General features: G+C 34.2%; 1 protein-coding gene across 2 annotated transcripts in view; it reads left to right on the plus strand.

Annotated features, from left to right (window-relative positions):
- The window catches only part of LOC132562889 (stathmin-like), a 39,001-nt gene that overhangs the window by 17,911 nt on the left and 2,990 nt on the right, over positions 1 to 18,100 (plus strand). The window contains exons 1-3 of one of the 2 annotated variants that reach the window (XM_060227666.1): positions 2,609 to 2,637; positions 14,001 to 14,132; positions 16,357 to 16,517. In XM_060227666.1, coding sequence (XP_060083649.1) covers positions 2,628 to 2,637; positions 14,001 to 14,132; positions 16,357 to 16,517 — 303 coding nt within the window. In that variant the 5' untranslated portion in view covers positions 2,609 to 2,627. Of the gene's footprint in view, positions 1 to 2,571; positions 2,638 to 14,000; positions 14,133 to 16,356; positions 16,518 to 18,100 lie in introns of those variants that run through there. The other variant, XM_060227665.1, reaches the window with a different exon arrangement.

Consider the following 18,100-nt stretch of genomic DNA (forward strand, 5'->3'; position numbering starts at 1 on the left):
TCACTTTCTTGAGAACTACAGCATAGATATTTCTCATATTTCTCTCGTGTTGTGTTTTCCTTGATCCCTAGTTGTGCCTGCTTGATCTTGGTACTGATCAAAAGAAATAAATGGCTTCCAGGTGTCCATTTCAAATTTTGCACATAAAGATTATAATTAATATTTTTGCAAAGGAATGCTTAAATTTCTTATTATTAAGAGCAAAAACAGAGAAGAGAAAAGGAGGTGGAAAATCCAACTTGCAAAGAGCAGATGAAACAATGGTGGGCGCCAAGATCCCTTTTTGATATCTTGTTTTTATGTAACTTTCAATATTTTGATGGTGCTAACTTGAATAGTGGTATGATTCAAGATATACAAATGCACTTGACATTCTTTTCCCATAAATGAAAATTATGAAATTTATTGAATGATGGGATTAGTGCATCTCCCCATCTGGATATTGAGATTTCTTTCAAGCAAGTTCAGTTTTCCACAGTTGCCTCCTACAAAAAGGCTTTATTAGAATTTAGGCACTTAGCATCATTAACAAGTCCTAGAAGGCGAAAACAACTAATGGTCTGGTTAATTATAATCAGGCTCTACGAGATCATTCTAAATTTGTATTGAAACATGCTTTTCACCTGTGTTTGTTTTGTAAAATCTCCCAAATATCTGACATAATTTATTTTTCTCTTCCTTTTTATATATGTAGTTAATTTCATGGGGCATCTATTTCGCAGTTGTCCAGTTTGGACTTCATCTGGTATGTTTAATTGTACACACTTCTGTCAGCTGGTATCAATGTATGGTATTGTGCAGACTATAAACTGCACCCGAGTACAAGCCGCAGGGTTGGATTTTAGAGATTTTTTTTCTTTTTGATCCACATATAAGATGCACCAGAATATAAACCACACCCTTTCTTATGATATGGTAACTGTTATGTTGAGCAATTTAAAAATTTGTTTATTTAACAGACAACAGAAAGCAATTAATCAAGATTGTCAGTGCATTCAATAAAAGTTTGCAAATGAATTATGCACAGATAATCCTTTATTTTATTGATGTGATTGGAAAATGTAAAATAGCAATTACAGAAATTGTTTGGCTTTGGAGCCTTCAAAAATTGTCTATGCATATATATAGGGTGATGTTACATACAATTATCTTACTAATATCTTCATCGGTGTCTATACTGCAAAGGCAAAGGGTCTTACATATTGACAAAATTCTTATGGTCCCATATTATTTCTTGTAAGTTATATGAAGCCATTCTTATCATAAACAAGCATGGCGATTGTTCTAGAATTTGACCCGATGATCCATCGATCCCAGGATGCAACCAGCAATTGTAAACTTCCGCTATGGCTTCCAAAGCAACCACAGAAATTCAGAAGATATTGTTGTGAATCACATTAAAATGTATGATTAATTAAATTCTAGGGACTTACTTTTATTTCAATCTTAAAATCATCCAGTATATGGTTTTCGAATAAAGGTTCTAGATGATCTGTTTCAGTCACAAACATGTGATGGACAGGTACCCATTAAAAAAATTGGTACATGTGTCTCGTACTGGTATCCTTGGTTTAAAACACTTATTTTTTGTTCTTTCTGGAAGCATGATATGTTACACCAACCAAAATTATCAGGGTGCCAGGTCAATAGTGCTTGTAATATGCCTTGACAAAATGGCCATTCCGAAATGCATAATGTCCAGAATCAATGTCCAGACAACACTCTTTATTTTTTGTTTTTTTCATTTTGCCGAATTTTTTCGTACACATTAAGTGGCCCACCTGACTGCCAATGAAAAAATCAGAGGCTTACAACAGAAAATATGGTATACAAGTATTATACAATTATTTTCTGAATTTTTTATTAACTGAAAATGTTTGCTGGGTATGTATTATCTTTCCTGACTGTGAATATAAAGCAAAATCAAACATGACACAGGCTTTACCTTTATGACTAAACTTTTCAGCGTTTCAACCTTTGATAATTTTACTTAAATTTGTGCTTTTTTTTTTATTATCCCCTGCACAACGAAGATGGTGGGGTTATTCAAATGGGTTCCATCTGTCCATCATTCTGTCCATCCACTTGATATCTTTTGAAGGACTGGTCAGATTTTGACGAAGTTTGGTTGGTCAACTTGTTACCGTAATCCCTTAGCCAAATTCAATTAATAGCAACTCAGCACATATTTAATGAGGCTGCTGTGACCTGATTGGATGATTTCTTTAATCACTGTCGGATGCTTTCTCATATCTTTTGGAAAACTGGTAGGATTTTTATGAAACTTGGTTGGTACCCTTGTCACCTTAATCGCCTAAGTTTGATTAACGGCAAATTCCATGCATATTTAATGAGGCTGCTTTGATCTGATTGGTTGATATCTTCTCCAGTTTTCCATGTTGCTCGCTTTAAATGTGTATATTTTACAAATGAATATAGATGGTGGGGGCTCTTGATGATCTTAGTTTACAAGCATGTACATTGTGTAACTTAAGTTGTAACTTGTCAATGTGTCATGATACTGTTGTTGCTTTTGATGTAAATTTAGCAGTATTTCTTCCTTTATTGCAGGAGTGAGAAGACCTCAAGTGCCTTGTTTGTGTGTGTGATAAAGATAAAAAAAAAACATGACGACAGGTAAGGCAAATTTTGTGAAAAAGAATCTTTGTTTTGTTTCCAGGAGGAACTGATCAAAGGTAGAGTATTGAGCAGCATTACATTGAAATATCACATATGACAAGGAAACAGTTTCAATTCATATTTCGTATTATCTCAATCATTGATTTGATTAAGCTATCCATATATGTACTGCTTGCAGACCCATTGTTGCCTTGGCATATTTCTGAAAAATAATTCTTATCATAGAGAAGAACTCTAATTTGATGGCCAGAGAGGGGGACATTAACAATCCAGGAAGTATGCTACATTTAAGTGTCTCTGTCATTCAGCTTTAGATCTCTCTGAATACAATTAGGGTGGTAAATTGTACTGAATATTTGAATACTGTTCAGGAAATAAGTATTCAGTCACAAGCATTTGTTCCAGATCTAATAGGTAAAAATCTTAGCAAAACAGGCAGGTATACTTTTGAATTGTCACCCAATCTGTTACAAGTGTACCGAATTTTAGCAAAATTATTTCAAATATTTCTTTCTACAACATCACTTATCAGACACAACTTTATACATGTAGGTATGCAAATGAAGATTATTACACTGGCTACATTCAGATGCATAAATCTATTGTCAAAAGGACTTATTTGATACAAAATTACAATTCTAGCAGACAGAATCTTTAGTATTTGCAAGCACTGTCATGTCTTCCAGACATATTCCTAGTTTTCATTAAAGTTCATTGAATTTTATGTACATTAAAACATGGGTTTTATTGCTCTTTTTGCACATAATGCTATTGGTTTCTTGATATGGGTAACCAGCATGATAAAGAAAAAAAATGAACCTGTGATTTTTGAAGAGTCTATTAACATGCAAGTTACCATTCAAAAGACATATCAATGCATTTGCCAATATTCCAACAGTCTGTTATCTTTACCAATCTATATGCAATTCAGATCTTGCTAGCACATTTTGAAACAATCCAACATGTTTTGGACAAACCTATAAAAAATTGAATTCAAGTTTATTTTCACAAACATTCACCAATGTTTACTTGTTTTGACTGACCAGAGGTTTAACATATGTTGAACTGGTATATATAACAAATACCTCTAAAATTACAACAAAGAGTGCATGACAGTAATGATGAAAAGTATTCACCTGCAAAATCATTCACAATTAGTCAAGGAAAGGCCATATTGTTACAAGTTCATACTCCATTATCTGGTTAGCTAGTGCAGTCTTGAATGTGATTTAAATTCAAATAGCCATACGTCCATGTTCCATCGTCCTTCCATCCATAAACAATTATTGTTATCGCTATTTCTTGAAAAGTACTGGAGGGATCTTTCTCAAATTTCATATGTAAGTTCCCCTTGGTTTCTAATCGTTTTGATTTTAGAATTGATCAGAGAAACAGAATGGCTTCCAGATAAACATCTTGGATTTGGCAGTTAAATATCATTATCACTATTTCTGTAAAGGATAAATGTTAAAATTTCTTATCATTAAGGGCAAAAACAAGGAAGAGTAAATAAAGGAACAGATGCAACTTTTAAAGAACAAATAAAGATCAAAGAATGATTACCACAATAACCTTATTAATTTATGTTGACGAGTATTAGAATAAGATATTGTTTATTAAAAGTATGCAGTGCAGTTCATAATAATTGATACTTAAGTTTTTTCAAATCTTGTGCATACCATGTGTATATTACATAACTACTCGTTACCCACTAGCCAAATAATCTGAGTGAACAGCAGCAAAAACAAGTTCAGGGTAATTTTTGTTTTATAGTAGTTTCTCAAATTTCAATATGCTGCCAGTATTTTCTAGATGATGGAAGCCTGTTTCTGCTGTCCTTCCATGACCAATAACTTAAACCATGTATTGGACTGAAGATGCAGATACACCTGCTACCTTGTCAAAACAGACCCTGAGGAAATATCTAGTGATGATATATCACTTTAATTTTCTTCTCAGAATTTCAAGTAAAGCAATTATTTACAACATAAATAATAAATGCAGAAATTTAAGTTCATTATTAGTAAGTAAAATGTAGGGTTTTTAGAAAATCAGCTCCTGAATACCATAATGATATTCTTTTCATGATCAGAATGACGGTTTTACTCGGTATTATTAAACTTAGACTTTAATACATATAATAAACAAAAAATGCAAGCCATGCATTCAACAGCAAAAATGTCTTGCCTATTGCCAGGACTAGGCAATATGTTGAATCTGATTACTTTATCAGTATTTCAACATTGATTTCAGCTTTTCCAAGTTAATAGTGTAATTGATGCTGCAATTTTTTAAATATTACATCAAACTCAAAAAGCATGGCTCAATGATATGTAGATTTGCAGGATGCAAGAGAAACCTTCCAAATATTCCAGTTTTATTATCCACTCATGTGTTCATCATCTGTTCATACCATTGTCTTACGAGAAGATAAACATACCATTGTTCACTTTGGATTTTCTGACTTTTGTTGTAATCAATACTCTAAGCTTGCCTTTTATGCATAGAGATGTGGGTAAAACCTAGGCAAGGTTTTAAAGTGTGCTGAGAGAGCACCAGTATTGATCAGGTACCACCATACTCTGCTGTGATGTCATACCTGCTAATCGTATGACTTGGCATTATTCCACAATACCTCACATGTTCAATCGGCTTATTTTTTTTTTTTTTTTTTTTATGTATATATATATAAATCAGATTTAAATGTGCCATTGCAAGTTGAGGCTTAGTTAGGAAACATTTGAAATTGTCCCAGACTTAAGGTCAGCTAACTGTTCGAAGAAAATTAGTATCAAAACAAATAAAAAAAACACAGCTTTGCTACCTTTCCTTATCAAGATCCTTGTCCAAACTGTCAGGATGATATATAATTGGATATGTAGGTCTTTCTTCATTGACAAGTGTTTGCATTTGTGTAATGCAACTTACATGAACAAAAATTTAACAAAATATTAAAAGAATGACAAAAAATACAGAAAGGCAAAAAATGTCAGTTGAAAGATCAGCATGTGAATTGCAATGTATTGGTGTCTTGTAATATGATCTTACATTGATTTAGAAGTTTTAAACATCTAGATAAGAACCTTGGGAAGAGTTCTTTGTATAGCAGTATTCTTGTGATACAACTTTATGAGAGAAGTTGTCATTAAAACTAGCCTGTTTCCAAATGACTTTGCCAAAGGAATTTGTCATGTTAGCTGAACTCCCCAAAGTATGAATAATTACACTGTATTTTGCAACTGCTATCTATTAACCAAATTATTATTGAATACGAGGATGTGATGTTCTTTAGTTTTGCATTATGAATTGCTCATTTTACAGATTATTGGGCACATGGAAAACTGGCAAAGCCTGAGGTGTGAAAACAGCCTTTATTGCAGGCTTTTATCCACTACAACTCCTTGGTAGTTAATTCTACTCCAGATTACAAAATGGTTTTTTCCTGTTTAAATTAGATTTGCATTGATCTAGTTCACATAGTCAGACTTTCACTTCTGATAGTGTTAAGGACTGTGAATAATCAGCATCAGGAAGGATCACATGTCAGCCCATTGTCAGATCCTTGACATCAGGTTATAAATAGCAGGTAGTGTTATACTTTATTTGACCTACATTATTGCCTGGCTACTATTTTGAAATTTTATTAAAAAGCTTTAATTCAGCTTAATAATGCATCCTAGGAACAACTAGCTACTAGGTATATGTAACGCCACATGCTTCGTATCCGCTATGTGTTTATGTAAAAAGAGTCTTTCTTGTATATTTTGGGTTTTCTTGTGTTATTTGAGGCTAAGAATCAAACATGTTGGCCATATTTGTGAGTAATTCATCAAGGTGTAGCAATGGATGTTAAACTGCATTGAACAATATAGCAAACCTCTGCTATTGGTCATATTACTGCACATTTCATTGGTGATTGATCTTTAACCGTCATTTGCAGTAAAATATATCAAATATTCAATGTTATGTTATATTAGATTTGCAAGGTCACCTGAAACAAAGTCTCAGAGTGACCTATTGCAATCCCCTTTATCAAACATTGTGTGTCAAAAATTTTAACATTTTCAACTTCCTATGGAAAACTCCTGAACCGATTTCAGTGGAATTTTACAAAAACCTTCCATAGCTAAATGTTCACCAAAATTGTAAATTATATGGTCCCAACCCCGAGAGACCTGAGGGGTGGGGCCAAAAAGGGTCAGATTGACTGAAACTTCAAAAATTTCCTCAAATCCCAGGTATGGTAGAATCAAGTACTCTTAATGGATGGAAATACCTTAATGCTTTACCAAAGTAAGTTTCATGACCCCAGGGTCTCACATTTCCCTGAGGGGAGGGGGTAAAGTGTACTATATTTTATATAGGAAAATTACATTTTTAACATTTTTTTTTCAATTGGAAATAGGTCAAACTTGGTAAGAATTATTTATGTAAGATAGCTGCACATATTGGCCTTGGCTGACATCCTGGGGCTATTGAGCAGTTCCAGAAAATGGGTCAAATTGACTGAAATTTCAAAAATCTTGTTATGCGGGGGGTATACTGGAATCAGGTTGTCCGTCTGTCCGTCACTCTGTCTGTAGACACATTTTGTCCGGCTAACTCCTCCTAAACCTCTGAACCGATTTTGATGAAACAGGAATATTAAGGACCATGTGTAGATATGCATGCCCCTTTCTTTTTTTGGAAATTTTGGTTGCCATTGTAACTGGTCACTATCAACAAGTTTTCTAATAAATGTCCATAACTCCTCAGTTATTTGACCGATTGTATTCAAACTTAGTAAAAAGATGTAATTCAGTAAGGCCAATAATTGGACATATTAGACGTTTCCCAAACTGTTACCGTAGAAACACAATCCTGGCCTCTGATTGGTCAAAATTTAGATATTGTCCAATTTTGACCAAATTTGGTATATAGGGTTATTAGGGGATGCCAAACATAAAATAGGTTTCGTTGCCATAAAAAACATGAGTGTTTAGTGTAGATCAAGAACATAAGGGCAGACATTTTTTTGTCTCTGTGGCCCTTCAGTGGAAAATATTACTTCAATAAAGATGTAGGTATTGCAAGACTCTCTTGATCATGAACAACATGTATTCCACCCCTTCTGATTTCCAGAAATACAGGCACATGCAGAATATGTCAATTACTCTCAGAATAACACTAACTTATCTATTGACTCGTTGCAGTGTGTGGGGGTATTGGTCAGCCATCTAGGCGACAGTTCTAGTTTTCAATACCCAGATAATGTATAACCAAAATACTCTTCATGGATAAAAGTGTCTTTTTAATTCAAAGTTTGTGAGAAGCCATGCATTATGTGTATAATAAAGTTATATTACTTTTTTTTAACAAAATGATTTCTTTGACATGTTACAAGAAGAATTGTGACTCAGGTGACTGCTACAGCCCTTGGTGGGCCTCTTGTTTCCAATAAAAACATTTTCAATATTCATCTAATGTCTGAAATGTAACTTTGGACTTGCATCATCACCACTCCAGTATATAGGTCATCTTTTGCATCATGGTAATGCAAACAACTGTTAAACAGCCGGAAACCAATCAATGACATGCGCCTCGAACGTGATGTCGTAAAACATATATACCAACATATTCGTAATAAGAGAGAAATTGCTTTCAGTCTCCATGTCTGGGATGTAACATTATGGCATGATTAGCACAAGCACCAAATGATTTAATTTCTTAAAAACCTGTTCGGAGGCTTTTCACTAAATTCGCTATTATTGAGACACCAATCATAGTTTTTAAAAATTTTCTAAATGTGAGTTAATGTAAATTTCTGAAAAGTAATTACATTTCATCTATCTTTTTAATCTTAATCCATTCACCTTGTCTCATAACATTGAACAAAACAGAGATGTTAACATTTATTTTTGCTTGTGAAAACAACTCTTGACTAAGGACACTAAATTGGTGTGGAGCAGATGTAACATATTTTATGATGCTAAATTTTGCCTCATATTATAACCAGTTGATGACTTGATATTTCATCATTCTCCTTATTCTATCTATCTTGATACTATCTTTCATAATATGCTAATGATGTTGAAGTCACCATGGTAGTAGTATATCTTTGAAAAACAAAATAGAAAGGAATATGTTGAACATCATTAACTGTATACAGTTCTTGATCTCAGTGACTGGAAAATGAGATTACTGATTAGGGTAGCTGAAGAGTAAGACCAAGTGTAAATATCAGTCTGTGAGGTGATTCATGGCAACTAATCAGACTGGCAGGCCATTGATCCATGTATAGATGATTAGCTGCCTGTCTGTTGGGTGGCGACTGTTTACCTGGGCCCATTGGCAAGCTCATGTCTTCAGGGACAACATGCCCAGGTCATTACTACTTGTGTCCTATGAAACACTATGTAGCTGCTTTTAGAAATTGTGCAGCAAACTTCCTGACAAGCCTGTTTAGTGTAGTTGGTAATGTCACTGTGCATGAATCAGTGTTTTCCAAATGTTCATGTCTAGAAAGGAAACCAGGAAAAAAACTTATTTCATTGTTATGAAATTATTCAGTATGTCTTTCATTGAAAAAAAATATTCAAGCACAAGTTTTCTTCGAATGTAAAACAAATGACATTCCACTTAGATAAGAATGAAAACTGTTTAAATGCAAAATGAAACACCCATTATCAGCACTCTACTGTAATTTCAAAATATGCTATTGATTGTTTGCCTGTTAAGAACATACTGTGTAGGGAGATTTCTCTAACCTTTGTCAGCTGATCTCTACTGAAAATATTGATTCATGCAAATGTGTTAACATAATGAATTTTTCACCAAATTCAATTGGAATATGTGTTCATGGACCCAATACTCAATTGAATTTTACACGAACATTGTGATAAGAATCACATAACAAGTTAGGTTAATATTTCCATGAAATTGTTTTATTGACAAAACTCATTTTGGGTGCAGGTCCAAGATCAAGATGACATGAGAATGATTATAGTGAAAAGAAATACATATGATACCCATTCTATGCAATATGTTTCCCTTTGGGGCAGCTATTGGTTTTGTCAAGGCAGGCTTGGCATTGGCGTCATGCTTCTGTGGAAATGCGACACCCTGACTCATCTGTGACTCAGGGCCTGCTGCCATTCCATACTGTTTCACAACACCTGATTTACTCGCAGGCTTTCACATGTTGAATCTATACCGACTAGTTCTGACTGAGCAGAAATTAACAACAGTGTCAATCAAGAACATTTACTCTGGAACAATGATAAAGGACATCATATCTATTGCTATACAGTAGCCATCAGTTCTAGAGTATTCTTTCAACATACTGTGTATTCTTATCTATTGAAGCTTACTTGCTGAATCAATCAACATGTTTGATTTATAGACAGATAAGCATATGTTAGTAATTATGTATAATTAAAAGAAAGAGAAACAATATCTTGTAAAATATCTCAGAAAGATATTGATTTTGTACCAATGATTTATTAAAAACCAACATGAGTCAGGTTTTTTTCTGTGAATCATTAGCACTAGATTGTTTTGTTGGGATGATGAACAATATTATACCAAACTTATATTTCCTTTTTCACCCAAGAGGTTAAACAATATTTTACCCAATCATATTATCACTTTGCTCTCTTCAATAGTAATATCTTTTTGTTGGTAGATTTAGGAGCATGCCTGCAAGTGTTTTAACACACAATTGCCTTGTTATTCAGTGAATTGATATACTCATGAAATATATTAATGTATTACATATGTGTGATATTTAACCAATTATGGCATCAAATTTCAGTAATGAAATGGTATCACACACAGACTGCATTGTAATATGGAGACAATATAGATGTAGAATTGAGATTACCTTAGCCTCACATGGAAATGTCCATTCTCTACAACATTTGCATAATTAAATGATCATGTAAAAAGAGATCTTAATTAGTTTTTGTTTGACATGATATATGGATTTTATAATAAAACTTTTCTTTTTGAAATTAATATTCTTTTTTATGCTTTCCATAATTCACATATCAAATGAAAAGTCTTACAAGATCCTCCAAAACAGACGTTAATGTAAAGCTAGGAATTATCTTAAGAACATTTGTTGTTCTGTTGTAATGACAGTTGTTTTGTGTAAGAGGTTTTGTGTTCTGGTGGCTTACTGTAAAGCTTATGAGGAACACTAGTTTTATGTTATTGTGTAAGCGTCTGCTGAAGTGTCATGTTGTTGGAGTTGTAGAGACTATCCGGCTGTTCTCGGATGTTCTGTTTACCACATAGTCACTAGAACCAGACATTCTATTGATGTGGCACTTTGGATCCCTGCCCATGTCTTGGCATATGTGCTGTGCTGCAGATCTCTCAAGACAACATGAGAAGACTTGCTGCACCATCTACTGCAGGTTGACAGAGATTATATATGTGTGCTTGCAAGAATAATTCTATATTATTACCTCTGTCTGAGGCAAGGTAGTTGTATTCTCAAAGCCTGGTGGTGTAGTCTGCTGTCATTCAATATGATGGTAGAAATGGAGGATACACCCAATAACATTACAGATTCCCTGAAGCAATCCTAAAAAACTATCTGAATTTGAAATTTTCATTAGGTTGCACATTTAATGGTTACATGTAATCACGTGAGTCAACAGAACAACCAGAAGCATGGATTAAGCTTCAAGTCATATTGGATATTATCTCTTGGTTGATAATTACACCAACAATATTTGATGGCTTGCAGAAAGATAAGATATATTATTGCTAGAACAGAATTTGTTTGAACAGTTGTCATGACCATGCTGAATTTATAAATATCTGTCGGAAAATAAGGAAGGTAAAAAGAATAATTAAAACTTTTATCATTTCTTTTTGTAATATGATGTAAAGTAAAATTTGCAACAGTCATCTTACATTGTATTTCAATGAACCAAAGTTGTTCGTAAAACAGAAAAAGATTCTACAGAATCAAAAACAAGATTAAAAACAAGCTGTAAATTTATCAATAACTACTGATATTTTATTACCAGTCATCTAAAAAGACCAGCGAGTTCTGATTTTAAAATAGGTAATTAGGTCATCTGCCATTCCGTATCTATTAATAAAGTAATTTGTAAATATTCAGTAGTCACATAATCTAAGAATTGTTTCAGTCTTGAATTTGTTTCATTCATCCAAACCGAAAGTGTCATTTTATCAGTAGTTGTCTACCAAACTGACAGGTCAACTTTCAACAAAAATCAAGAGGTACAAAAAGAATTTACCCCTTCATGAGATCAGAAATGACATCCTAAAGATCAGTTTATTTGTTCCATTGTTGGGAGTACAAGTGACATTTACAAACCCAATGCATTAAGTTAGGCGACTTCTGACCACCAACAAGATGTACCAACAAAACAGTTGTGTGGAAGTTCCATGTACAGTTGGAAACTAGCCACAAACTGTAGCATTCCAGATAAAACTATGGAAATGCCAAAGCATATTGATTGATCAACTATGGTAGACGAAAAGGATACTGAATACAATGGTCAGATCATTTGAGATTTTGGAACTTTGCCCAAAACGTTTTCTCTCGGTGCATATGAGGGAGGATTTCAATAAAAACCCACATTATCTATAATTCATGTGCGCTAGTATTTCTACAATGTTATCCGTAGTGATGGGAATATGACAAATTCGTTAGACAGATCAGATGAGGCAGTTAATGTAGCAGGAAACAATAGTGAAAATGTTGGTCATAGTCAATTAGATGGACACATCAATAAAAAAGTAGAGATCTAGAATACACAGTAGTGTCACAACACTCTGGACCGGACAGAAACAGCTATGCAGCCATAGACTGTCCTTATACCTAGGTCAATAGCACTTGTGTATGTGCCTTATTGCTCCCCAAATCCCAGATGTGGAATGTCATCCTAGGGATGTGAGGACAACTTAATATCAGTCATAGGGATACCAGAATATATAGCATACTAGGGGCTTTTATTGGTCGAGATCTTCAACTTCCAACTTCAACTTCACTTTACATCATCAAAAAGGCACAGTTTTCATTGTGGCTACTTGCCATTTAATCTTGATCATTGCAATGCAAATGGGACACAAGAGAATCAACCTAGTTTTATTTGTAAAGACAGAAATCTATATGTATATTCTTCTGGCAATTTATTGGTTCTTTTGTCTGCACTGACAGAACTAGAATGATTCGTTCTTCTCTGATGAAATGTAACTAGATTGGGGACAAAAGCGTTTTTGTTTGATTGATTTTGCGTCTTTGTCAATCAACGCTACATCAAACAGAAACAAAGTCAGTCATTAATTTCTGAATAGAATCAATGATACTGTGATCAGCATTGCATAAGACCTCTCATAACTTATATTTGTGTTGAATATTACCTTCTTCAGCATAATATGTAACAAGCTGTTTACTTTGTATCCTAAAGTTGATTGAAGATCTCAGATGTGAGGTTTATGTTTCTAGGAAAGCTTAGGTTATGGTCCACTTTGTGCCTTTGTCAGTGTTTCCTTTGACACTCCCATCAAGTGATGTATCTATTAGCTACAGCTGTAAGGAAACTGGTTGTTCATGGGTGGTTAAACCTGCAAGCTATAAACAAAATGAAGAATTTGCTAATAGCAAAAATAAAAGTTAGAAATTTGCAGGTACATATGATTGATTGTTTGTATGGGTACCTAGTATACTGTAGATAAAGACTAATCAATACTCTGTAGTTCAACTGTACACTGGCAATTACTTTTTTTTTTAACTTGACATGAAACCTTATGAAGACAGAATCTGTCAAATCTTTATTCTAATATATTGAAACTTGTATGTTATTTGGCTGATTAAATTCTGAAAAGTCATTTGAGAACCAGATTATGTAAACAAGTGTTAAGAAAAATCCAGTGATTACCAGCATTTTATATTTAATGCTGTTTCATATCTTAGATCAATAGAATAAAGTTTCTACTGACTACATCTCTGTATAATACATATTGAATACTAATATACTGTTTCTATAGTTACTCTGAATAATACATATTTAATACTAATATACTGAATAATACATATTTACTAATATACTGTTTCTATAGTTACTCTGAATAATACATATTGAATACTAATATACTGTTACTATAGTTACTCTGAATAATACATATTGAATACTAATAAATTGTTTCTATAGAACTAATATACTGTTTCTATAGTTACTCTATAAAATACATATTGAATACTAATATATTGTTTCTAAATTAATACTGACATACTATTTATTAATACTGACATGTAGATTCTGATTCTATTATTATCACTGATATCTTACTAACATGCTCTCTCTTTTGTTACTAATCCTGTTCTTTTAAATCAACAGTTTGCAGTAACTGGCTGAACATATTTTCGTGTATGCGACATACAGTTCCAAAAAAGCCAGCTATCCACCCACAGGTTCACCCGAACAAACGGGCGTTCGATGCTATAATTGTATGGAAGGGGAAAGGTGAAAGTCAGTACCGTTTCACACTCAAGTCTTGCATGTCATTGACGTGCAAATTTGGTGTTGTCTTGTGAGTGCTGTATTTCATTTTAATTTTGATAAGAAGAATCGGTTTATTATGTGAAGTTTGTCTACATTAAGTTTGCTTATTTTTCATTGTAGGTAGATTTGCTGTCTTTTTTATGCAATATGTGTATTTTGTTTGAGTTTTGCTGTTCTGTGTTGGGTTCATAAAAAAATGAATTCCGATTAATTAAACAACATGCAATTTGATTTTATTCTTGTTTAGAATCTACAGTTTTATGAGTTGGTAGCAACTTGGTATATTTTTGATGTATTTGTAAATTTGCCTTGGGAATATTGAAACCATGAATCCCAGCTGAGTTAATAAACTTGTTGATTTTTCTGAAAAAACACCAGCCTGTAACATTATTTGATTTAAGAGATCCCTGGATAGATCACATCAATATAGAAAGCAGATTATGGAGTTGTTGATATTGTTTAAATCTCCCAAATAAATACATTTGAAAGTATCTGAGTTTGATTTCAGATAAAGTATTAGCAGTAACAGTATGCCCTCTTCTATTCTATGAAACTTATCTGTGATAGGTCAGGCTGGTGTGATCAGATGGGAAGTTTGTTTATCTGTGATAGGTCAGGCTGGTGTGATCAGATGGGAAGTTTGTTTATCTGTGAAAGGTCAGGCTGGTGTGATCAGATGGGAAGTTTGTTTATCTGTGATAGGTCAGGCTGGTGTGATCAGATGGGAAGTTTGTTTATCTGTGAAAGGTCAGGCTGGTGTGATCAGATGGGAAGTTTGTTTATCTGTGATAGGTCAGGCTGGTGTGATCAGATTGGAAATTTGTTTATCTGTGATAGGTCAGGCTTGTGTGATCAGATGGGAAGTTTGTTTATCTGTGAAAGGTCAGGCTGGTGTGATCAGATGGGAAGTTTGTTTATCTGTGAAAGGTCAGGCTGGTGTGATCAGATGGGAAGTTTGTTTATCTGTGAAAGGTCAGGCTGGTGTGATCAGATGGGAAGTTTGTTTATCTGTGAAAGGTCAGGCTGGTGTGATGGGAAGTTTGTTTATCTGTCAGGCTGGTGTGATCAGATGGGAAGTTTGTTTATCTGTGAAAGGTCAGGCTGGTGTGATCAGATGGGAAGTTTGTTTATCTGTGAAAGGTCAGGCTGGTGTGATCAGATGGGAAATTTGTTTATCTGTGAAAGGTCAGGCTGGTGTGATCAGATGGGAAGTTTGTTTATCTGTGAAAGGTCAGGCTGGTGTGATCAGATGGGAAATTTGTTTATCTGTGAAAGGTCAGGCTGGTGTGATCAGATGGGAAATTTGTTTATCTGTGAAAGGTCAGGCTGGTGTGATCAGATGGGAAATTTGTTTATCTGTGAAAGGTCAGGCTGGTGTGATCAGATGGGAAATTTGTTTATCTGTGAAAGGTCAGGCTGGTGTGATCAGATGGGAAGTTTGTTTTCTGTGAAAGGTTATCTGTGAAAGGTCAGATGGTGTGATCAGATGGGAAGTTTGTTTATCTGTGAAAGGTCAGGCTGGTGTGATCAGATGGGAAGTTTGTTTATCTGTGAAAGGTCAGGCTGGTGTGATCAGATGGGAAGTTTGTTTATCTGTGAAAGGTCAGGCTGGTGTGATCAGATGGGAAGTTTGTTTATCTGTGAAAGGTCAGGCTGGTGTGATCAGATGGGAAGTTTGGTTGATGCATGTATTATATTTATTTTCTGATTAGCTGATGACTCTTGATGTACATATTTTCTGCTTTTTTCAAATCTTAATTATTCTCCTCTTTACATAATGGTACATAAATGTGTGTTTATGCATGTGCATTTGGAATATTCCCTGTAAATAGGGAAAATATTGTCAAGGGAAAGTGAAAAATGTTATTGAAATGAATTTTTCTTACCAGATACATTTTTTGGGGAGTTGATTGAAGTTAAGTATTCTGCATGAAATGCATTAAAAAGCACAAGAAGATTGCTAACTTAAAAATACAGTTTCAAATTTGATCATGTAGTGTATATAGAATTAAAATAAGATCAGAACAAGTGATCAAATGCAGAAATTAATTAGTCAGTAATGGATGAATAATTTTCTAGTTTTATTCCCCATTTTCTTTGACTCTACATACCCAATTTTTCATGTCATTTCTTTAAACCTTATTTATGTGTCTACAACAAATCTGACATCAATGTATATGTTGATGCACAGAAGGAACCAAAGAGAGCTATGGAGGTGTGGCCTATGACTACATCCTGAAACCTGCCATGGAGGCCTCATCCAGACCTGTCTCACCACCCAAAGAGAAAGAAAGACCACTTACACATGATCAAATTGTCAGAAAACTAATGAAAGCTGAAGAAAGGAGACAGGTATATATTTACAAGTTGTCGTGTTAACTTTTCATGTCTCATATTTTAAATTAGATATTGTAACTTCATGCTAGGAATAAAAATCTACAGACAAGGTAGGTAAGTATGTTGGAATACCAGTTATATTGCTCATAACAAAATGCAAAGGTAGTGTTTTGCCTATAGCAAAAGGTCTAAACTCTGCAGTAAAACTAACATTAAAAAAATTATATTAGCACATGTGAAAGATATCAGCAAGGCCAGAATTGGCAAAATGACAGCATCAAGTAAAGTCTGATTACTAAAGACCAGCCCGTTTCATCACCTTTGATAATTGTCATTATTGACTTAGGCTCCTTGAACTGATCACTACAAATAGAACTGTTCAACAAAAAGACTATTTAATTCTATGCAGATATTTTATGTAATCCTGAATGGACATGAAGAAGATTGTATATAAGTGTAACACTGTCAAGTTGCTTAGTTTTTAATTAGAAGTTTAATACTCTTGACATCAGCTAAAAGGTCATTTGGACACAGTGTTACTCTCTAAGTTCATGTCCATCAACTCCAAGGCTAAAATTAAGTTATTATGTCATTTCATCTTATGGGTCATGATGACCTATAGCCATTGTGCTTCATCCATCATTGTCAGTCATGCAAAAACTTTTGACATTTTAAATTTGTTCTAAAGTTCCACAAGTGGGATTGAGCTCAATCTTATCCTGAGGTGGTCCCGACCAAATGTTGTTATTTTTCAGGTATGTCTGAAATCCAAGATGGCCAACATCTTGAAACTTCTCTTTTAAACTTCTCTAGTTCCACTGGTGCCATTGAGCTAAAAATTGGTGGTAATGTTAAGGAAAGGTAGCCAACAAAGTGTTGCTATTTTCGACCTTGTTAAAACTTTGATATGGCAGTCAGGGAGGTCATTTTGTAATGTGATTGTGTAATCGTGGTTTTTCTGCACAACACCTATTTTAAACTTCTCAAGTTTCACCAGTGGGATTGAACTCCCAACGTGTCTGAAATTATCCTGAGATGGTCCTAACTAAGTGTTGATATTTTTTGGGTTAGTCTGAAATCCAAGGTGGCCGCCATGGTCGCAATAGCCACCATCTTGAAACTTGAAAAACATATTCTAAACATCTCCAGTTTCAGTGGTGCCATTGAGCTAAAAATTGGTAGGGATGTTAGGGAAAGGTAGCCCACAAAATGTTATTTTTTGCTGTGTCAAAGCTTTCACATGGCAGCCAGCTGCAGCTTTGCCTTCAGAAAGGAAACTGACTCAGATTTTGGGTTGAATGCTGTCTGAAAACTTTACTACTAATAGGTAACACTTGTTACAGTTACCTACTGCTCACCAAAACTACTATCTACAACATGGGAAACAGCTTCTTAGTAAGATTTCATTCAAAGTAGAAAAAAATAACTCTTCTCCCTGCTGAAAGATTTTGTAGTAGGATGACCATTAAAGCCCATAGGCCTCTGGTTGTTAAGAGAAGTCATTAGGAAAGAGAAAGATATGAAGATCATCAGTTTTATATGGCCAGCTTTTACAATAATGCCAAGGAACAGCTCTCAGTCTATATATACCTCCAGAA

This window comes from Ylistrum balloti, unplaced genomic scaffold, assembly GCF_031769215.1.
Source record: "Ylistrum balloti isolate Yb309-2 unplaced genomic scaffold, AGI_CSIRO_Ybal_v1 Utg371540, whole genome shotgun sequence".
Classification (NCBI taxonomy): Eukaryota; Metazoa; Mollusca; class Bivalvia; order Pectinida; family Pectinidae; genus Ylistrum; species Ylistrum balloti.